Raw genomic sequence first — 18730 nt, 5'->3', positions numbered from 1 at the left:
TTAAACAAACAACAGTTATTAAAGCCATGTAATAAAGCATGTTATAATACAAGCGAGGGGTAATGAAGTAATTTCAACTATTATTTATTAAAAACAATCTGTCACTAAATGGGACTGACTCTCAAGGCTTCCCCAGTGGAGTCGCCATCTGTCGCCACCGGCCCGAAACGGGCTTTCGGCATTCGCGAAGGATGGTTGGACTCGTTTATTTGTTTAAAAATATGGATTGCTAGAATGACTTATTCTCAAACTGAGACCTCGTCAAACAAGCAATTTTATTAAATGATTCACCAATCCATATTAATCCCAAGCGGGACCCTCTATGGATTAGTGGTTTTCGCAAAAGGAGGGTTCGTGGAGTCGCCACCAATGTTTTACTCAAAACATTGGAAAAAGGGATAAGGCAATTGATTTTATAAATCAACTTTGGCCATTACAACCAGAGTTGGGTAAGGGAGTCGGTTACGCGTGGGGAAGGTGTTAGCACCCCACAGCGCCCCTTTCGGGTTCCCTATGACAGATTATTTCTAAAATGATAGCGTAAAATTACTAAATTACCCCTATTTATTATAAGCAATTATAAATTAACTATCTACATGATGACAGTTTAAATATGCACACAGAAAGCAGTAAAAGGAAGGATTTAAGAAGAAACCTCTTGAAGCGTGCTTTTATATATTTCGTAAAACTGGGAAGCTTTTTGGCGTTCCCTCGCTCTACAAGCCCGCTCGCTCCCTCCTATAAAATTTTGACTACGGAAATCCGGAGGATTTCCCTTCGACTAGGTTCGAATCTCCAAGCTAAGTGCTCGGAATTCCAGAACTTCGTCGGATCGACTCCCAGAGAGATTTCTAGGGCAGAACACTGCTCAAAAACCCCAGAATTCTCAAGGAGGGAGTCAAAACTGAGTGGAAAAAGTGTGGAGGAACGTCCAAATGACGTCCTATATATAGGAGTGAGGCGCAATACGGCCTCTGACATCAATACGGCCCGTACCAAAATTTTGAACTACGGTACGGCCGTATTGAATTTGGTACGGCCGTACTGAAGTTCAAAAACTTCAATACGGCCGTATTGAGTTCAGTACGGCCGTATTGTAGTTCAAAATGTTCAGTACGGCCGTACTGAACCTCTAGGAGGCCGTATTGATCTTCAATCCTCCCACATTCTTATTTTAAGCTACTCTAAGACCTCTAAACCTACAGACAATCATCCTAAAGTCTTCCAGGGTCTTCTAGGAGTCCTTTTGGCTGACTTTCCTTCAATCTTCGAGAGTCTTCGAGTCTTATTTCTGACCCGGACAATTTTAGGGGTCTACAGTGGTTATATGAAACCACTTGTATGGAATGCCCTTGTTGGGGCTATGCTTTTTGACATGATCTCGGATTTTAAGGCACTGTATAGTTGTTGATCTTTTTTATGAGTGCTTCAACCTCTTGATTCCTCCAGCAAGTGATGGGTAGACACACACAAAGAATGCAAAAGAAAATGCAAAGCAGAAATGGATTGGATTTTTTTCTTTGTGAACTTATACGCTTTTGTGCACACTTGTGCCATATGCATGTTATGCAATGATGCTTATATGCTAATGCTTACAATGAAAATTTATTTTTTTACTTTCAAGAAATTAATCTATGAGCATTGATCAATGACATGGATTGTTAGCCTTTAGCCTTGTCGAATTCAATGTTGCTTCTTGAACCTAAGGTTTGTGTAGTTCAGCCCTCTCGCTTGTATCGGATATGATATGTTAGCCCTTAGATTAGGTGTACCTAGACTCTGTTCTAGGACACCTCCATCTTCTCCTTATGAGTGTTCACTGTGCATACTCCGTGTATCTCTCAAATTTATCTTAATGCCATATAGGTCAAGAGGAAAGAGAGGAAGAGGATATATATATATTTTTTGTAAAACTTTTGGTAGGAAGGATTTTTTCAAAAATGGTTTATAGAAGAATGGTTGGCCAAGGTAGGCTAGTGGTTTAGGCTGATGAACAAGCACATTCAAAGTGAGGAAATCATTTTTCGCGTTAGCTTATTATTTTCTTCAGAGTTAAGCGATGACTTGGGATTGCATATTGATTAAATGATCTTCTCAAGCCGCCTTTCAGTTTTCAGCTCGGGATGCTGCTTTGTCCTAACTTTTGCCTAGGTTGCTTGAGATGTGTTCCCTAGCGGACATTTTCTTTTGATCCTTACTTTTGCCTAGGTTACCCTTTTTAATTGTGGGTTGCCTAGCAGATCTTGCCCTAACTTTTGCGCAACCCCCTTAGTGGGTTTCCTGCCGGGCCTTTTTCTTTGCAGCATTTATGATCATTTTTCATTCCTTCATTTAAAGGGGGATGCCCCTTGCACTGATTTCATTTGGGCTTTTGTCCACAAGTCATGCCAAGTTTGATTGATCTTTATGTGTTTTTTTTTATGGTGTATAAAGCCATTGTTTCTAATGACGTCCTTATTTCAAATGTACTTGTTCATTTAGGGTTTGTTGACGAGGCTTAGAGTAGATAAAAGGGAGAAGAGAAATGAAGTAGAAAAGTGTATGGAATTAAAATGGAATTTTCAATTTACACGTGCCCATTTAATGTAGCTCGAGGGCCCGGGCATGCCCCGTGTTCGTGATTCATACACAAAGAAGTAGAGGGAGGTTGCCCCTTAGAGAGGCCTAGGTTGCCTGACTGTAGGGCTAATCCTACACTTGCTTGGATGTGGCACTTCAGAAGTTCTCGTGTAGAGGGAGGTCATTTGGCTTCTTCTCTCATGAAGGTGTTGTCAACCCATATCCTGAGCCTTTCCTAAGTAGGAATGGGTAGAAGTGATGATAGAGCTTTCCATGGAGTCTTCCTTTTCAAGAAGAACATTCAAGCTGTCTCTTGATTTTCATCTCGAACAAACATTACTCTTTTTTTTTTTTTTACTAGAATGCCCTTTGCGGGTTTTCATTCTAGCAGCTTCTTGATAAGCAATGCTTCTCTCTTGTTGAAATCATCTTTCAAGAAAGCCCTATTCACTTTGCCTTAGTGTTTGAGGGATTCGCCTTCCTCAGGTTCTTTTTACTAGCTTACAACTTGTTAGGAGCGTGGATCCATCCATTCCTAGTCATCTCTCCATTCCACTTGGATTTCACGGTTGCACGACACGACTTTATCTTCTTAGGGCAAGAGTTGGCGTCTTAATGATTGTGGAGTTCTTTACCCTCAACTCTTTATGCATGGCTTGCTTCCATTACTTCTGATTAACGCACATAGGTTAATTTCCCTTTTTATTCTCGTTTATTCTTTTACCAGGAGGGATATGTTCTAAATGAATGTAATGCAGAATGTAGAGAAAGTTTAGAATAATAAATATCAGTCTCATTGATTTGTTTATTTGTGAATGCTCAAATAGATTTCGACAGTATTAAGTGAGAATCTATATTAGATTCTAAGAAGACTTACTTCAACAAATATATCAAAGTAAGGGCCCAACTATAGTATTTTTAAAGAATTGATTTGGGCTTTTCTTTATAGCGCAGATACTGTCGTATATTAGAGCATTCACTTTTCTTAACTTTCTACACATACGGCAACCTAATCCTCCTTAGCTAATAAAATAAAATGAATGAAATTAATGAGCTAATCTAGAATGCATGTCATTTTTTTTTTGCCTAATCTTTATCATGTTTCCATTATCTAAAGGGGAATGATGCATGGTAAAGATGAGACTACCTATATTGATTTTTATTGATTTTTTTTTACAAAAAGGAAACTACCTATATGATGTTAATGGAATGCTAACCTAAGAATGTAAAAAGGGGTATAAAATTTTATTATTATTTTTTTATTACTATCATCTTTATTGTTTGCTTATTATAAAATTCCAATCCATCTTATTAGAATAAAATAATATAAACAAATGCACACACATATGCTCAATCAACGTACACCCACGAACGATCATGATCAAATCCTTGGTCTGTGGTCCCTGTCAAGAAAAGTGCATTGTATAGGACGGTTCTAAACTCACTGGTTTTAAGGCCCCCAAGGTGCCCTCATTATAGGGACCCAGTATCTCTGTCGCCGTCACCTGGAAAACTCTAAGGTCTGTCACAGTATTTCAGGCTAGAGTAACCAGTTATCACCTTGAGTGTGATTTCTGACAAGGCTCGCAGGCTCCAAGGCCAAACTTGGGCCGGTCGTACGTCAACCACTCCCTATGTGTAATACCCTAATGCCCCCGGGTGTAGGGAGAACTGTTGTGTGCAAAGGTTTGTGTACAATTTATATTCCAAACAAGTGCTGAATTTAAACAGGCAAACAGATATGAAAGTCAAATAAATAAAACAAAAAAAATAAAGGGAAAAATATTTAAATTATTGTTTTTTTTAAAATGCTAATTTCATCATTTATATGGGCCTGACCCTCTTAAAACGTCCCCAGTGGAGTCGCCATCTGTCGCAACCTGAATTTTTCCGATCTCGCGACTAATGGTTTAGACATCCTTTTAAAAGTCTCATCAATTAAGGAATGCCCGGACACCAGACTAATCCTTAATTAATGGTTTTGAAAAATGAGTTCATGGAGTCGCCACCAATTTTTTACTCAAAACATTGGAAAAGAAAAGGTTTTTAAAAATTCAATAATGGCCTTGATAACCAGAATTGGGTTCGGGGGTCGGTTACCTGTAGGGAAGGTATTAAACACCCCTACAACACCCTTAATTGGTACCCTATGATGAAGTTAGCATTATAAATTATAATAATAAAAATATTAAATCCCTTTTTTATTAATAATTATTTACATGCTTGAAATATAAATGATACAATTAACCCTAAAATGTCTACATGATTATTTTTATTATAACTATTTATTATAGAGAAGAAATAAATAAAAAAGGGAGAAAGAGATTAACTGAAATACCTCTTGAATGAGCTCTATTGAATCTTCAAAACAGGAAGATTTTAGGTGCTTTGTGGCAACCTTTCACACTACAATGCCTCACAAAATCTCAAGAAATACAAAAGAGAGAGGGAGAGAGAAAAAGAGAGAAATTTCGTACTCTAAGGAGTTTGGACGAAATTTTGGAGTCCCTTAGAAATATGCCCAAGTTGTTTATTTATAGGCTTTAGACAGGGTCCAGAACGGCCCGTTCCGAAATCGGAACGGCCCGTTCTGGATCTGGCCATTACGTGTTAATTTAGTGTATTGGAACGGGCCATTCTTAAATCGGAACGGCCCGTTCCAAAGGCGCGCTTAACACATAAATGCCATTCTGGAACGGCCCGTTCCAAATTAAGGATTTAAGCCTTTTTGTTATTTAGAACGGCCCGTTCCAATTTGGGAACGACCCATTCCAAATGTATGTTTTAGCCTTTTTTAAAGAGCTTGGAACGGCCCGTTCCAATTTTGGAATGGCCCGTTCCAACTTTGGAACGACCCATTCCGATTTTGGAACGGCCCGTTCCAGTTTAGGGTTTTAGGCCCTTTTTGTAAATTGGAAAGGCCCGTTCCAGTTCTGGAACAGCCTGTTCTGGGCTACTAAAACCATCTTTTTTGAGCTTTTAGCCTTCTGATGTCATGTCCTGTTATTTCCATGATTGGGAGCTCCTTTTCTTGATAATAGACGTCCATTTCTTCGTTTGTATGCCCCCTAGACGAAATTGGGTGTCTACAAGGAGTACATGTCGGGTCACATCCTCTGCACACTCTCACTAGAAAGACATACTACTAGGTTTCGTTGGGATAGCTAAGCTGCACAAGATACACCCCATGCACACAACGGGGGAGACTGGGACTTACAAACCGAGCTATCCCCAAGGACTAATCCCCAAAGCTTTTACACTAGGGGGCCTTCCCTGGCGGTGTATTCCATATCGTACCCTTAAAAACATTTATGCAAATGATGCATGTCAATCAAGACTCTATGCATTCTCATATCACATTATCATGTCTCATTATCATATCACATTGTCATATCAGATCATCATATCACATCATCATATCACATCATCATATCTCATCATCATATCTCATCATCATATCACATCATCATATCTCATCATCATATCTCATCATCATATTCACATAGTCTCCATAGAGCACTTTAATTCATATCAAAACTTGTCTATTTGCGAAAGTAAACACATATTCGTATATCTCATTCAACAAGGAAAACATTAGAACAATCAGAAGATAAAATAGAAAATATTAGAAATATGCCTGTTTCTCATAGGGTTCCCACAAGAACCCACAGAACACTCTAATTCATACAATGAACATTTAAAATAGTACAATTTACTCATACAATTACCTCTTCAAACAATCTCCTCTTACAATCACCAATGCATTCCCATTAGGGTTTTCCATAGGAAACCATAGAGATCTCAAATCATACATTTATTTACATATAAAAAGAAAAAAAAAAAGAAGAAACATATATAATTGGGAAAAACCCCTCATAAATAAGCATACAACAAACATAGGATTGGGGGTCAATCCCACTACCCAACATACATTCCCACACCTAGAGCAAGGTTTCTCACTCCTCCCTTACCTCGATAACCAGAAGTTGAAACTAAAGTAGGATCTTGCTAGTCTCCTCCTCTGAGTTCCCCTTGGTCTTTAGAGAGTGTAGAAGAAAAAGATATCAGAAGTGAAAAAAAAAATGTCCTTTTGGGAGTGCTAGAGCGTGGTATTTATAGGCATCAAGAGTCGCTAGAACGACCTGTTTCAAATCTGGAACAGCCCGTTCTGGACTCGTTCGTCATGCGTAAATTTCACATTCAGAACGCCCTGTTCCAAAACTAGAACAGTCTGTTCTAGAATCACATTTTACCTACAACGGCCATATCTAGAACGACCTGTTCCCAACTTTGGAACGAGCCATTCCCAACTAGGGTTATAGGCCATTTTTGTGGTTTGGAACGGCCCGTTCTGGACTACTAAATATCAAACTTTTTAATAGCTTGGAACAGCTCGTTCCAATTTAGGAACGGCCCGTTCTGGGCTACTAAAACACCTTAAATTAATCTTATGAAAATTACTAAATTACCCTCCATAAAAAGTATGAAAACTGGGGTGTTACAATTACATTGCTCAATAACTTTATATTAAATGTGAATTTTGCAAATCCAACCTTTAGATTGAAAGTTCATATCACTTTATATGTTTATATCAAGTTTTGTTAAAATTGAACAACAACTTGAAAGTAATCAAAGTACTCATATTTTAGTATATTTTGAAATATCTATATTATGTCAGTTTTATTTTACAAGAAAGAAGTATCAAATCATCTTGAATTCATATAAAATTTTGTATATATGATCTAAGAGTAAAACACTTTCAATCTAACGGTTGAATTTATAAAATTCACATTTAATATAACGTTATTGAGCGATGTAATACTTAGTAAAAGTTACACCGGTGTTATTATAACCCTTCTCTTTTAAAATATTATTTTTATAAATTAAATTTTAACATTTTAAATAAATTATTAATTAACTTAATATATTTATTCATATTAAATCTAAGATATAAAATTCAAAAAATGTATTTTTCCTTGTTTTATTTTCTAATTACCAACCATTAATAAAATACTAATTTAAAATCTTATCAAGTTATATCATAATATTTTCATATCAAGTTTAAAACCAGATATTAGTTATAAAATATGTTAATTTGTGATGGGATTTTATTTCAACAATAAACTTTAAAATAAATGTTTGAATAAAAAAAAACTCCGTTAAAACAGTCACGTATTCTGTTTGATAGAGAAAAAAGCAAGGAAACGCATTGTCATGTATTAAAAACTGATAAAAAAGAACAAGCTGGTGGTTTGAGCAATAAGTTAAGGGGGAAAACTTATGATTTTCTCCACGTAAGTATGTGTATGGATTTGAGCTCTACTGTCAGCAATTTTAGCCTTTATAAACAAAGGAGGTGTAATTGTAATAAAAAGGAGGTGTATATATCATAAGTTAAATACTATGAACATCTTTGAGTAAATTAAACCCAAAAGATAATAATTTTTTAAATTACTAAAAAATATTTCATTTTATAATTGTTTCAATAATTCTTACTAATTTTTATATAAGTCAATTACTTTTAAACAATGAAACTAACATGATTATATCAATTGAATTGAATGGTTAAGTCTAACTTTTAAAATAACAATTGAAATAAAATAAGATTCATGAAAATAATTTCAAAATATATTAGGTAAATAATTTTTATATAATAAAATTAAAGACAAGAATTAAAATAATCAATAGAGTTAATGTAATATTCATTTATAAATATTTAAATAAATTATAAGTAGCAGGGTATTATTTAATTGATGTTTAAAAAAATATTTTTTAATATCTAAATGAATTGATTTTTAGGATAAACTATTATATACATATTTAATTAATATAATTTTAAAATATATATGTATAATTAGATATATTTTAAATAAATATTTTTATATTAAAAATTAATTTATCATTAAAAAAAATAAAAATATTTCAAAATATGGTTGTTGTTGAATCAGTTTCCTATGGTGGAATCATATTCATATTTAATAATGGTATAACGTATTTTAAGTAATTGATCTCATGTATTATTAGATATCTGCGTTATGCTATAGCTCACCGGCCTAGAGCATCTAAAGTAAGATTACCTTATACTCACTTTGAGATGTGTCATTTTACTCACAATGCTCTTTATCAACCACGTCACCATTACATCTATCCATCCCTCTTATGTTTTAATTTTAGTTTTTATTTAGCTATAAATATATGCTTTCTGTATACATATAATGATCCTGCTCGTGTTGTTTCTCCTTCTCTTGAATAGGAAGAGCAAATGTCACCACCTTTTTTTTTGTAGAAGTCCCTAAAGTGTTAGAGACAATCCTAAAATTGAAGACAATGGTCACTACATCAGTCACCACACTTCAACAATCTATTTGTCAACAACATTGCTTTGACCATAAATATTAGAAGTTTCTCTACAAACTTCATTTGGATGTTAGCTCTAACAATGAATCATCTCTTGACTAGTGGCTTTATTGTGTTCCCTTGGTATCGACTTTTGTTGGTGCCAAAAGAAGTAGTAGTAGAAACTTTTTAAATTTTTGCAACTTTGTTAATAACATTAAGTTTTGTATTTTTGCTTTGCTATGATAATATTAAGTTTTTGAATTAATTTCTTTTTCTCATTCCATCTCAAAGGGAGTATACAAAACACTTGATTTTTTTTCTCTGGTAATTATTTATGTCATACTTTGATATTTATGCATTGATAAATTTACTCTAGTTATGCTCTGATAGTCTTTGAACATGTTATGAACTATTTTCGCTCTAAGTGATTATATTTTCTGTGATAAAGGTAAAAAATAATGTTTCACATGTTACTTCATCAATTACTAGCATATGTTTTGATATATCTTAAATTTCTGATCATGTCTTAGAAACAAAATTGACTAGATTTGATGTGCTTAAAAACTTACTATTTTCAAAAATGTGTTTGTCAACATCAAAAAGGGAGAAACTGTTAGATCAAAGACGATCTTAGATCCCTCAATACACAAGTTTTAATGTTAATAAACTCAAACATCTTTGTTAAGAAAATGATTTTTCAAATTACTTAGTAAGATGGATTCAAATAAATATTTGGTTATGATGACATGTAGTCTCTCAGATAAATCACTTCAATTGAGAGACAAATACATTAAATATACATTATTTATGATGTTTGATAACCAAATCATCTTTGTTTATATTATTCCTTAACAAATGAAGGAATAAAAATTTATTTGGTACTTGAACTTCAAAAAGGAATGGAGACATGCTTTACGTTAAATAATGGACAAAAAAATCACTTGAAGTGTGTGAAGTCTCAAACAAAGTTATTTTTAATTGACATAGGTAGTATTTCCTTCCATTTTGTTAAAGGTGTTAAGTAACTTCCTTGATTAGATAAGAAGTGACAATTTGGTGAGATGCGTTTAATACTCACAATTAATGCACCAATAGACATTTCTCTCTATATAAGGAAGGAAAACAAAGAAAGATGAAACAAGCTTGTTAGAGAAGCTCAAGGATTTGCAATGGATTCATGAAAAAACTATATAAAGAAGCTTAAACATTTAGAAAGATAGAGAACAACATTTGTAAAATATTCATTCATTTTTTTTTGTGTAAAATCTTTGTACAAAATTTGGTTGTATCATGTCTTGAAAGTAAAACAAAACAATAAGTGAATTTTCATCTTTATCTTTGTGTTATTTCTTGAAGTCTGAAAAGGTTTTCACTTAAAGAATACTTGATTGTTGAAGCTTAGACAGACTTTTTATTTATTTATTTATTTTTATAAATAATACTTGATTATTGAAGCTTGGAAATGTTTCATTGTTCAAAGAATACTTGAATAGTTGCTTGAAGAGGCAAGTTAAAGAATACTTAGGTTGAGCCACAAGTGACTTATGAAAGAATACTTGTATCTTTGTGAAACATAGAGAAAATTGATCAGGTCGATCAAAAATTAGACGTAGTCTTAGTAGTTGGGATTGTTGAGATGATGAAGATCATTGAGATGACTTGAAGACTCCTCAAGAAGTTTTAGTTTTGATGATGTTAATGTATAAATGGTGTTTGAGCCTATGCAAAAGGATATTGTATTGATTGTAATAGATATAGGTTTGTGTGTGTGTTTGTTTATGATTGATGATGATGAATGCTTAATTCAAGAACTAATCAAGTTTTTTAAGAAATCAAGAATTTGATTTTTTAGTATTCCCATGAGTAAACATAAAGTAATAGATTATCTTAAAAAGGGTAATTTACTACCGAGTGTTTAAACATAGAAATATGACTTGATTCAAACAAGAGTTTTCAAGGTAATGTTGTTAATCAATTACCATTCAGGGTAATAGATTACCAAATTTGTTACTGGAAAAGGATATTAAAATGTCCTCTGTGTTAATAGATTACCACGTCTGTTACTGGAAAATTTTTTTCAAGTAGTCTCTAAGGTAACAGATTACCAAAGTTGGTAATAGATTAAAATAAACTCTCTTGCTTGAAAAAAAGGATGAAGAATCAAAGTTTTCATCACATTAATCGATTACCACTAGAGATAATCGATTATCATAGAACGAAAGGCAAGCCTGGATCTTAGAAAGCTCAGGATAATCGATTACCATATCCCGTAATCAATTACCCTGGAGATATTTGTGCTTCTGGTTCATTTTAAAGAGCTGATAACAAATTACCATATCAGGTAATAGATTACCTCTGTTATTACTCTTTATAATTGAATCACGTCTTGCACTCTATAAAATCAATCTTTTTGAAATTAAAAAGAGAACTAGAAAATTTTTTTTGAAAATCTTTTGAAAGAAAAACATTTGAGAAAAAGATTACTTTCACAAACAAGATTCAAGGCTTATCAAAGAATTTTTCTGAAATTTCAAGAAGTGCAAAGATAGAACATGAATTCTTGAAGGAAGAAATTCAAGAAATGTATTCAAGAGTGAAAGATCAATATCTACACGAAATTAGGTGATATCTTTTTTATCTTTAAACTTCTATTTTCATTTTGATTGGTGTATCTCTTTAGATAAGGTGTCTCAAGAAGAGATTTTGAAATCTTGAGTAGGGTTTCTCAAGTAATTTCTGTGGGGTACAGAAATTTTGTTTGTTTTCAATCTTATGGTGTCAAGATTAATGTTTGTTTGAATTCTTGTAATATTGTGTGTGCAAGGTGTTTGTAAACAATATTATAGTGAATGATCTTTGATTTAGTGGGGTGCTAAATTTGGGAAAACTGGATGTAGGATGTAGGCCAAGTGGATGGCTGAACCAGTATAAATTTATGTGTTCTTTATCTTCTTACCCTTATCTTCAAAGAATCTTGCTAATTTTTTGTTTAAAGAATATAAAGATTTCTGAGATATGAAATTTCAATTGCAGTACCAACTCTTATCTTTATTCTTGTAATTGAAATTGATTAAAAAGAAGGTAATATAAAATCAACCTTGGTTACAAGTAATTATTTCGCTGCATGAACGTTGATATTCTGATACATTGATAATAAATCTTGTAATCTACTATTCTTTGTTAAAACAAATTGAGTAAAGGTTGAATTTTAGATATTTTGATAGGTCTTTATCAAGAAATGGTCAAAAAGAGAGTCATCTTAGGATAGAATCTATTGAACCCCCCTTCTAGATTCTTGTAAACTAGGACCAACAGAGATGAAACAGTATAAAAATATTTTGTATTCTTTGTTTTTTCTCTCTTTGCCTACACTCTTATAATCACACTACTATTTTGCAATTTAAAAAGTGATGAGTTTTTTTATTGACATTATTCAATACCTCCCCTTCTAGTGTCTTTCTTTTCTCTACATATGGTCATGTTGGAGATTGCATTTTGTTGGAGTTGTTATAATATAATGATGTATATGGTTGCATGATCGAAACCTAGGATTTTATGTTTTAAATATAGATACTTATAGTTATTTATATATGTACAAAGATTATTGTTACCTCACAAGGGACTATATGTTTTGAAGTTGATATGAGCAAAAATTTCTTTATGTTTTCTAAACCTTATATGTGTGTGTGTTGCTTTGATATTCAAGTATTATTTGAATGAGAATTTTAGGATAGTTGATCTTTATGTTTTTCACTGTTGTTGTGTTATGCAAAGTATAGTGATCTATTGAGTTGTTACAAAAACACATTACCCGTAATCCTTATATTGGATTATGTTTAACAAATTTGTAGACCTGATACAAAAAATTTATTAATTTTTTTTTGGTGAATTTTGTTTTTCGACTCAAAGAGTTGCTTTCTATACTCAAAGATGGAACCTTTTTAGAAAAGATCCATCTCATACAAGAGGTGTCAAAATATATTAAGCAATGGTCATCAATGCTCAAAATTTTATTTAAATTTTACTCTCACATAATTAATCAATTTTTATTTTTAATTTCAAATGATAAATTTTTAATTAAATTTAATAATTAAGAAATTTCAACATCTCACACAATGATAATTTATTCAATTACTATTTTGCAACTTAATCTCAAAATTAAAATGTAAAAAAATTAAATTTTATAAAATAATAATGACAATAATTATAAATTTTACTTATATTATATTATAAACATATATTTCAAGCATTTAAAAAAATAATTTTTAATATAGTTTAATATACTTCTGATGTAACACTAATTTGTTTTGACAATATAGTTTCAGAAACTTTAATTTGGAGAAGAAAAAAAAAGTTATGAGGAATAATATAAAATTAATACAATATTTCTTTGAAAATATTATTTATTGAAATTAAAATATTTTTTTTAAAATGATTTCATATTTTAATTTTTAAAAATAATTTCTGAATAAAATAAAATAACTTAATATTGATATAAAATAATCAAAACTAGAAAAAGAATTGTTTAGAAGTAACAAAAAAAAAATCTTTACTTGATGTTCTTTACAATCTTAATTATTACTATCATTTTCATTAAATTATATAATCTCCCTTTTATAAAATTTAGCTTTTATATTCATTTAAATAATTTTTTTATTAAAATTCAAAAGCTAATGAATATAAATTTTTAAATTATAATGAAATTTTGAAGCTAATATCCTATAATAATATCAATGTATATAATTATTTTTTTCAAATAATTATATTATCTTACGTACTAAAAAAATTAATATAAAAAATATAATAAAATATATTATTTTATTATTAAAATTAAAATTAATTATTTAAAAAAATAGAGTTGGTTGAAGTCTAAGACAATGGTCTCACTAGTCTTATCTTAGCCACGACCTTGAGTGTAAGGATGTGGTTAATTGATCCTAATTCTTCTCATAAAGGTTCTCTTATTTCTCCGACCGATAGAGTCTTCTCTAGAGTTCTCTAAGTCAGAAAAACAAACTAAACTTCTTAAATGTATTTTAACTCAATCCCTAGACTCTCTATAGGTTAACTAACAAGTTGAGGTTCTACAGTCCAAACCCACCAATTAAGCATCAGGCTAAAATATTCATCAACCAACTTTTTTATTTTATTATAAAATATATCCTTAATTTATTTAATAACCCAGATAAATAAATTAATTTAAGCCTACTAAAAAAAATAATCCTATTATAATTATTAATATATTTTTTAAAAAATAAAATGTTACATTGTCACCCATCATTTAAATAGTTTCAATATATTATTTAGTCCTTGGATTTTTTAGAACTTTTTAATTAGGTCCCTAAATTAAAAGGTTTGCAATTGAGTCATTTATCTTTTTACATTTTTATAATTTAATCTTTGGAGTTGAATTTAAAGGTTCATTTACTATCGATGACATTTGATAGAATATTCTTTATATCTTTATATTTGGATAATAACTATATTAAATTATTATTTCATGTTATATTTTTGTCTCATATATCAGGTTATAATCCCTAGTCCCTACATGTTAAAATTTCATACTATTCCATAATTCTTATGATTAAGGAGATTTTATAGCTAGGAATTAAAACCTAATATACGTTGATGATGAAATTAATTAGTAATCTGACGTGGTTGTCAAAGTATAAGAATATAAAAAAATATTTAGTAAATTTTCACGGCATGTAAATGGACCTCTTACCTCGATTACTAAATTACAAAATATAAAAAAAATTATTAAGCACCTTGTGAGGATCCTATTTTCTTTCATTTCCCATTTTCACCCTTACATTTTTTTTTCTTCTCTCAGCCTCACTCACCCTTCCCCACACAACTCATTTTCTCTCCAAATACTCACTTCTCCTTTTCTCCCTTTTGCTGGTGGCGATTCTTGGCAGCTGAAGGTGCTTAGGGGGTGTGAACTGATTCCTCCAGCTGATTTCTTCTCTGTTCACTTCCAAGCTTCTCTTCTCCTTCATTCTTTTCCACCCGAAGCTCGGAATCTTAGGCCGAGGTAAGGGAAGCTAGTACTTTTGTTTCTTTTTTTTGCTGTTGTGCTTGTGGACGAGTTTGAGAAACTCATTAGATGCTGATTGATGGATAATTCGTGGTTGAATTGAAAGAGAACTTTTTTTTTTTTGGGGTTTCGGGGTTGTTGAGAAATTTTGGGGAAAATCCTTGATTTGTTGTTGCATGTTGAAAAAGGTGGTATTTTTGGACTCTTGGATGAAATCGTAGTAATTCGAACCGATTGCATGTGAAGTTTCTGGTTGTTTTGCAGATTGTTTGAAGAGTTTTTCGAAAATGGTTGGCTGCTGCTAAGCTTCGCGCTGAGCGCGTGGCCACCAGGGGACCCCATTTGGCCAAGCTCGCTGAGCGCAATGATGAATGCGCTGGGCGCGCTTGGGGAGGTGGGTCTCTGGCTGGCCCGCGCTGGGCGTGACCTGGACCGCGTTGGGCACGATACTAGTTGTGGCAAATTTTGGGTTTTCTATTGGGCGCTGAGCGCGCCCCTTGTTGCGCTGGGCGTGAGACTCCTTGGGAGTCTCTGCCTTGTGGGCGTTGGCGCAATTTGAAGTGCGCTGGGCGCGAGATCAAGGGAGGTCTCTGCCTTCCCTGCGTTGGGCGCGAGATTTAGGCACGCCAGGCGCGTGAGACTCCTCTGAGTCTCTGCCTGGCCAACGCTGGGCGCAATAGCCATTGCGCCAAGCGCGGGAGAGCCTTGGGTTCTCTAGTTGAGTCCCGCTGGGCGCGGGCACATCTGCGCTGGGCGCGCTGGCCCCCTGGTGCTCTCTGGTTGCGCTGTGCTGGGCACAGCCACGTGCGCGCCGGGCGCGGAGATGGGATGGTTATGTATGAAGTTTTATGCTGAGTTGAATTGAAATAGAAGGTTATGAAATGATGTCTAGCAGATAAAGTTATTATTGATATTGAATTGTATCTGATGAATGTGTTGAGAAGTGGTGTTATGTTGTAGCTGATTTGTTGAACTGTGAAGTTGATATGTTGAGTTGTACATTTGTGTTGTGTTGTGAGTTGATATGTTGAGATGTATAAGTTATGTTGTGTTGGAATATTGATGTGAGTTGTTGTAGGCCGCAAGGCTGAGTTGTTGTAGGCCGTAAGGCTGAGTTGACGTAGGCCGAAAGGCTGATTTGTTGTAGGAGATCTCCGAGTTGATATGCGTGACGATGCATTGTATGCTTATTGATGATCACGTTGAAAATCGAGGGAATGTATGTTGATGAAGCATAAATAGTCGTGGTTGTTTATATTTTCTTAAAAATCTTGCTATATGTTGTTTTCTTTATGCTAGCTTACCCTTTGTGTTTCCATGTGATTGGACTGCTATGATCGTACTGTGTACGGCAGCAGAGCAGGAATAGGTGATGGATAGTGATGAGTCGGTAGCCGATAGATGGAGTTGATTTCTGCGGATGTTCTGTTTGTTTTGGTCACTTGGCAGAGTGACTAATTGATGTAATCCCTATATTACGTGCCCTAACTCTAGTCAGATTCGGGACATATGTGTATACTTATATTCTAGACTCTATATTTATATACTTGTTCTATTCTGTCTAGTGTTTCCTGTGTGTTTTGGTGGTGAGTGAATGACCAGTCGGGTCGTTACACTTTAGTGGTATCAGAACAGGTCGAGTCTAGTGGACACTCTTTGGGGGTGGTTCCTTTAGGCTTTTGTTGTGTTAACTCTGTGATGTGTTGCCTTGTTGTGTTGCTTGCTGTGCTAATTGATGTGATGAACTACTGTGTTGATAGTTGTTGTTTGGGGTGATTGGTAGTGTACTAAAAATGCTGTTATTTTGTAAACGATGACTAGAACCAACGAACAGATAGCCCGTGCCATAAAGATGATGGCTATGGCTATGCAGCAGCAAAATGCATATTTTGCTAGGATGGAAGCTGAGAGAGCTACAACTGGTGCAGCAAGACCCACGGGGTCACAAGAAAGCCGGGACCTGGCTGAGTTCCGGAAGTGTCATCCCCCACAGTTTACGGGTGAAGCGGATCCAGAGGTAGCTGACCGCTGGATACGTGAGTTAGAGAAGATTTTTAATGTTCTGGGGTGCTCTCCAGAAAAGAGATTGGCATATGCTGTGTATATGCTGGTAGGAGAGGCCGAGCACTGGTGGAGAAACACTTGCCAGATGCTTGCTGCTAGGGGAGTTACAGTGGACTGAGAGTGTTTTAGGACAGTGTTCATGGAGAAATACTATCCGGAGAGCGTGAGGCACGCCAAGGAGGCCGAGTTTTTGCGATTGATTCAGGGTGGGTTGACTGTATCAGAGTATGCATTGAAGTTCGAGCACTTGGCTCGTTTCTATTCACAAGCTATTTCTGAAGCCTGGAAGTGCAGAAAATTTGCGGAGGGGCTGAAGTATGAGTTGAAGAAGGTGGTGGTGCCTATGGCCATCACCGAGTTTCCCGCCTTAGTGGAGAAGGCGAAGATTGTAGAGAGGTTGGAAGGGAGTAGCCGGGTGATCATAGCTACTGAGGGACCAGCTGGGTCCAAGAGAGGAAGTGGAAGTCAGGGGAAGCCGTATGATAGGCCCCAACCACAACAAAGGGGTCCTGCCATTAGGCAACCTACTGAGACTACCAGAGGGGGAGGACAAGGTGGAGGTGCTGCCCTTAGGTGTTACAGATGTGATGGATCCCATTTGATCAGGGATTGTCCACACACTGAGAGCAGGTGTTTCAGATGTCAGTAGATGGGACATGTGTCTTTCAACTGTCCCACCAGGGGTAGACCGAAGAGGAGTACTCAGAGGAGCGATGCACAGAGAGCCGATACTCAGAGGAGTAGCATTTAGAGGACCGAGACTCAGAGGGGTGACAGACCCACTACGACTGGTAGGGTGTTCGCTTTGACTGGTGCTGAGGCTTCGACTTCTTCTGACCTAGTGAAGGGGAAGGGCAAGGCTGCTGGTAAGGATGTGATGCTTTTGTTTGATTCTGGGGCTTCCCATTCTTTTATTTCCTATGCCTGTGTTACTATGTTGGGAGTGCCTGTGTCTGATTTGGGGTTGAGACTGCTAGTGTCGACGCCCGCTTCTGCTTCAGTAGTCGCTTCTGAGCTGTGTGCTAGCTGTCCCATTGTTGTGAATGGGAAAAAGTACAAGGTAAACTTGATTTGTTTGCCTTTGGTTGATATTGACATAATCTTGGGGATGGATTGGTTATCTGCCAATCGTATTCTTATAGATTGTGCCAATAGACGGTTGATCTTTCCGCAAGAGGGAGATGAGTTATTGATTTCAGCTGGTCAAGCTGAATCATGGTTGAGGGATGGAGCAGAGGGTTGTCTTCTGTTTGCTATGATGAGTGAGGAGACTGAGAGAGTCATTTCTGAGATAGATGTGGTGAGAGACTTTGCCGAAGTATTCCCTGATGAGGTGCCTGGGTTACCTCTTGTAAGGGAGATAGAGTTTGGCATTGATCTGGTTCCAGGTGCGGGGCCAGTGTCGGTGGCTCCCTACAGGATGGCTCCTGCCGAGCTGAGTGAGTTGAAGGGTCAGTTGGAAGACCTATTGGAGAAGCAGTTAGTGCGACCGAGCGTTTCACCGTGGGGTGCTCCTGTGTTGTTGGTGAAGAAGAATGTGGGGGCAGTCGTCTTTGTGTGGATTACCGGCAGTTGAATAAGTTGACCATCAAAAACAAATATCCTCTCCCCCGGATAGATGACTTGATGGATCAGCTGAGAGGAGCATCAGTGTTTTCTAAGATCGATTTGAGGTCGGGGTATCACCAGATTAGGGTGAAGGAGGGTGACATACCGAAGACTGCTTTC

At 35.0% G+C, this 18730-nt stretch overlaps 1 protein-coding gene and 1 non-coding gene across 2 annotated transcripts; one reads left to right on the top strand and one right to left on the bottom strand.

Annotated features, from left to right (window-relative positions):
- Positions 1–12798: 12798 nt before the first annotated feature.
- Positions 12799–12901, bottom strand: LOC114916265 (small nucleolar RNA snoR1). Its single transcript, XR_003804656.1, has one exon. It is a non-coding gene; the product is annotated as a small nucleolar RNA snoR1 (small nucleolar RNA).
- Positions 12902–17141: 4240 nt separating this feature from the next.
- Positions 17142–18578, top strand: LOC145954768 (uncharacterized). Its single transcript, XM_083069454.1, has 3 exons — positions 17142–17643; positions 17947–18062; positions 18180–18578. Exons 1-3 carry the CDS (start codon positions 17142–17144, stop codon positions 18576–18578), a joined length of 1017 nt encoding a protein of 338 aa, XP_082925580.1.
- Positions 18579–18730: the final 152 nt, after the last annotated feature.

Source organism: Cajanus cajan, chromosome 1 (genome assembly GCF_000230855.2).
Source record: "Cajanus cajan strain Asha chromosome 1, NIPB_CcT2T_4, whole genome shotgun sequence".
Taxonomy (NCBI): Eukaryota; Viridiplantae; Streptophyta; class Magnoliopsida; order Fabales; family Fabaceae; genus Cajanus; species Cajanus cajan.
This window is presented reverse-complemented; position numbering and strand designations above follow the sequence as displayed.

Excerpts from the sequence above, each read along its gene's own strand:
- LOC145954768 (XM_083069454.1), top strand. The coding sequence starts at position 17,142 with ATGGAGAAATACTATCCGGAGAGCGTGAGGCACGCCAAGGAGGCCGAG. Across the intron at positions 17,644-17,946 it reads TGAGAGCAGGTGTTTCAGAT|TGCCTGTGTCTGATTTGGGG; the intron begins GTCAGTAGATGG and ends CTATGTTGGGAG. Across the intron at positions 18,063-18,179 it reads TGAATGGGAAAAAGTACAAG|GGAGATGAGTTATTGATTTC; the intron begins GTAAACTTGATT and ends TTTCCGCAAGAG.